Below are 4755 nucleotides of genomic sequence, written 5' to 3'. Positions count from 1 at the left end.
ATCATTTTTTTCATAACCCCACTTTGGAAAACCATTAATTTAACCCATGATTTTCCAAGTTGATCAAACAACTATATCCGGCAAACCCAGGACGACAACGTTGTGGGAACAAATAAACCGACAAAGATCAAACGGGTGTGTTTCTACAGCGCATGTTAGCAGAGCTTCAGAAAATTATATTTTATAAAAATTGAAAGTTGAAGCATTTGTTGAAGAAGTATTCTTATGTGGAAGCTATTTAATTTGGGTCAAAAGAATAGTTTAGGGTTTTTAATTTTATTCTCCAATTCTTTATTTTTTTAATTTTAATATTAATTTGTTGTTTAATTTTATGATTATATTTAAATTTTAATGACGTAGAAATGATGTGTCAAAAGATATACCACATAGACACTATTGTCACATAAGATCTACATCATTAATGAGCTTGCCACATCATCCAAAGAGGAGAGGAGATCAAATTTTTTTGTTGACTTTCTAACTAGGGGGATGAGAAAGTTAGTTTTGAAAATAGGGGTATCAAAAGTTAACAATTTTAAAAACAGAGGATTAAAATTGCATTTAAGCCTAAAGTAAATAAGTGAGGAATATAAATGTATAAGGTTTGAAGCCAGACTCCTACCTATATAATGTAATGTCCATATTAACTGAAATAAACTCACATGTTTAACCTTTTCATTTATTATAGTTTTAAATTATTTATGCACTGCAAAAGTATAACTTAATTTTTTTTTTAAAGAAAGTATAACTTAATTATTAATTAAAAAAGATTCATAACTTTTAGTCTATTTGTTAGAATATATTGGAGAGCCAAGTTAAGGAAATATTACAAAACCGAATGCTCCTGGTTGAATGAGATTGCTCCTCTCCTCGTATTACATCACTTCATGAACATATCCCCAAAGTCATCTTCATGCATTGGTTGAATGAATTTGACATAAATAAAATAAGAAAAGGGAATGGACTCTTATTATTCTTAATGAACATAAATTAGAATGATTCATACATTGTAACGTACAACTCTTATCTATAAATAATAGTCATTTGATTTGATGAGCATTATCACACAAAAAACACCAACACAAAGTTCAACTTTATATTATTACATCTAAACTTTATATTATTACATCTAAATACCCTTTTATATATTTTTCTCTTAAAACTCTTAATAGCAAAGTGATCATGGCAAGCACACCTAGTATTCCATCTCATACAAAAGCTTGGGTTTACTCTCAATATGGTATCATAGAAGATGTTCTAAAGTTTGATCCTAATGTACCTACATCACACCCCAAAGAAGATCAAGTGCTCATCAAGGTTGTGGCTGCTGCCCTTAATCCTGTAGAGATTAAAAGGGCTCTTGGTCAGTTCAAGGATATTGACTCTCCTTTGCCGGTAAGATTTCAATTACCATCTATGACCTAAGTATGAATTTTAAAAAAAAATTCTTCATAAGTTTAGCTCAGTTGTTAGTGACAATGCATATTTTTATTTTTATTTTAATCTTGTAAAATTTGTTCTTTGTTTTTAGTCATATCAAATATGTAAAAAAAAATTCTTTATAAGTTTAGCTCAGTTGTTAGTGACCATGCATAATTTATGCAGGGGTCGGAGTTCGAACTCTAAACACCCCACTTTTTCACATTTAAAATGTGTGAACTCCAACCACTAAGCTACTAGACAGTATTTTTTTTTGCATTTGATTATATTTGTTGTCTTAATTCATATACACTGTCAGCGTAATTAAAAAAATTTTACACTAACAATCAAATGGATAGATCATTAAAAACGTCTACTTAAATATTAATTATTTCTAAAATCACACATATGATTGTTCGTAATTTCTTGACAGTGTAAAACACCAACAAGGTATCAAAATTAAACTCACAAATATAATGCTTGAATAACATGATTTTATTTTTCTTTCTTTTGTGTGGTGGTGTGAAGACTGTGCCAGGATATGATGTTGCTGGTGTGGTGGTTAGTGTGGGAGAGCAAGTGAAGAAATTTAAGGTTGGAGATGAAGTTTATGGTGATATCAATGAGACTGGTTTAAACAATCCAAAAACTGTTGGTTCTTTGTCAGAGTATACTGTTGCTGAAGAAAAAGTACTTGCACACAAACCATCAAATTTGAGTTTTGCTGAAGCTGCTAGCCTCCCTTTAACAATAATTACTGCTTATCAAGGACTTGAAAGAGTTGAATTTTCCTCTGGTAAATCTCTACTTGTTCTTGCAGGTGCTGGAGGAGTTGGATCTCTTGTTATTCAGGTTTGAATTCTTCTTTCTAAAGATACTCTATACTAGGAATAAATAAGATTTTTTTTTGTCCTAATCCTTTAATTCCCAAGAAAAGCGACTCTAATAATCCATAGGTTTGATCAGGAAATAAATAAAGTCTGACCAAAGATTGTTCCAAACGGAAATCAAACGAATTCTACCAAACAATTCATCTTTGACTCATTCATTATCTATGAAGCACGAACATTTCTCAGATTATGCGTGTTCCGGTGTCTGACACGTCTCGTGCCCGATACCGACACATATAATTACACTAAATTACGTGATTTTCAAGCATTATTAGTGATATCGGCATGTTTTGTCCGGTGTCGGTGTCCGTATCTGTTGGTAAATTGGTGTGATGTTGGAAGAAAAATAGGAAGATTAACACCAAGTAATTATACTTTGATCGAATGTTGTGTGAATTGAAAAAAATATGTGGAGGTCCCACATAAAATAGAACACACACATTAGTAGTGTTTAAATTGCGGTATTTAATTTTAAATACTTGATAATGATAAAAATGATAGTAATTATTATTTTTATTCTTGAATATCACTTCCAATAAATTTAACTTATGGTGGTGATAAGAATAAGAATAAGAATAAGAATTCAATTGAATTTCTTAGTTTTCCTTCATTCAAATCCAATGAGTTTGTTTCCTCCACTTTTAGGGATTTGTTTCTTTTTTATCTTAGTCACAAGTGTTGTTGAACTGATTAATGGATAAGTTCCATTTTCATCTTATCCATTAGAGTAATTGTTGCCTCAATTTTTGCTAAAACATTTACAAAATCTCTATATAAATAGAGGATTCTTGTCAGTTCAAAAAACACACCAAAAAGTTTCTATTGAGTTGTCGAGAACACTTTCTTTTTTGTCCCTCCAGCTTGTACATGTTGATGAACTATTCTCCTCCTCATCTCCTTTTACTTTCCCTTCGGAAAAAAGAGTGTTCTTAAGACCTTAGTCCATATTCATTATAATGTCCCTTCAGAATTAAGAAAGATCTTAAAAACATAGTCCCTTCGATAATGTATGTCCCTTCGAAATAAAGAGTACTTTTAAGATCATAGTCCTTTTTGAAACAATAATGTTCCGTCGGAATTAAGAATGATTTTAAAAGTATATAAATATTCTTTCAATATTTTTCTACTTGAGAGGAGAAATTAAAAAGTCGAAATAGTGGTAACACCATATTTGAGTGGTCTCAGCACCATAACAGAGTGATAACAATACCATATTAAAGTGGTTTCAGTATTAACGAGTGATCTTAGTACCATATTTGAGGGTGTAAATCTCGAACGGTTTTCTACAGTGCAATAATTAACCGCACAGTTGTAGTTGAACTTGTTTTATCCTGGAGGCGGCGTGATTGATAGTCTGCCTTGCACAATTTTGGACAGTGCCACGAAACGTCTTAAATAGTGCGATCTAGTCGTGACTCAACCTAGTAACAACTTTGGTAGATATTCTTTTTTCAAAATAGAATTTGGAAATCTAAATACAACAGTTTAGAAATCCAAAAACAACGGTATCTGTGCTTCATAGTCCATTAGTCAATATAAGCTGGTTTTTTTAAATACAATTAGTATACAATGTAGTATTTATCATCTAATGGAATGCAATTATTTGTTTTGGACTATAGCTAGCCAAGCATGTTTTTGAGGCATCTAGAATTGCAGCTACTGCTAGCACAACAAAACTTGAATTTTTGAGGAAATTGGGAGCAGACTTGGCAATTGATTATACAAAGGAGAATTATGAAGAACTTACTGAAAAGTTTGATCTGGTGTATGATGCAGTAGGTAAGATATTTGTACTAAATTTGAGTCCTTGTTAATATGTTGTATTATGTGTAAGTTTTCATTGTATAAAAATAAACAATATATTTAAAAACCTATTAAATATTTTTGTATATATTCCAAAAATAGGTGATAGTGAGAGGGCACTGAAGGCTGTAAATGAAGGAGGAAAAGTTTTGACAATACTACCACCTGGAACTCCACCAGCTATCCCTTTCGTACTCACTTCAGATGGAGCAGTGTTAGAGAAATTGAAACCTTACTTGGAAAATGGCAAAGTGAAACCAATATTGGACCCTAAGAGTCCCTTTCCATTTTCTCAAACTGTGGAAGCATTTACCTATCTCAATACCAATAGAGCTATTGGGAAAATAGTTATTCATCCCATTCCATGAGCATGAATGATCAAGCACATCAATTTCATGGCTTTGGATTTGTACTTGAAAGTGTGTATTTGTGTGTTTATCTAGGATAAATCTCTAAGATATGGTTGTTATTTTATATGTACATGTATATATTTTTTTTAAAACTCGATATCCAGTCTAAGAAAGAATATGAAATGACATGCATCGTGTGTATTGTTCCACAACTTATAAATAATCCTTGTATTTCTTTGTATAATATTTACTATTTACAAAATCAATTTCATCCAACACAAATTTTCAAGAAA

General features: G+C 31.3%; 1 protein-coding gene across 1 annotated transcript; it reads left to right on the top strand.

Moving 5' to 3' along the window:
* Positions 1 to 1061: 1061 nt before the first annotated feature.
* LOC146912428 (2-methylene-furan-3-one reductase-like) lies at positions 1062 to 4755 on the top strand. Its single transcript, XM_085720511.1, has 4 exons — positions 1062 to 1395; positions 1948 to 2271; positions 3929 to 4088; positions 4215 to 4755. The coding sequence occupies exons 1-4, from the start codon at positions 1183 to 1185 to the stop codon at positions 4478 to 4480; spliced, it is 963 nt and encodes a 320-aa protein (XP_085576637.1). The 5' UTR covers positions 1062 to 1182; the 3' UTR covers positions 4481 to 4755.

This window comes from Medicago sativa, chromosome 6 (assembly GCF_051527215.1).
Source record: "Medicago sativa cultivar Bolivia chromosome 6, Bolivia_mono, whole genome shotgun sequence".
NCBI classification, from domain to species: domain Eukaryota; kingdom Viridiplantae; phylum Streptophyta; class Magnoliopsida; order Fabales; family Fabaceae; genus Medicago; species Medicago sativa.
Note: the sequence above shows the minus strand (reverse complement) of the source record. Positions and strands in the feature narration are given on the sequence as shown.

Excerpts from the sequence above, each read along its gene's own strand:
- LOC146912428 (XM_085720511.1), top strand. The coding sequence starts at position 1,183 with ATGGCAAGCACACCTAGTATTCCATCTCATACAAAAGCTTGGGTTTAC. Across the intron at positions 2,272-3,928 it reads TTGGATCTCTTGTTATTCAG|CTAGCCAAGCATGTTTTTGA; the intron begins GTTTGAATTCTT and ends TTTGGACTATAG. Across the intron at positions 4,089-4,214 it reads TCTGGTGTATGATGCAGTAG|GTGATAGTGAGAGGGCACTG; the intron begins GTAAGATATTTG and ends TTCCAAAAATAG.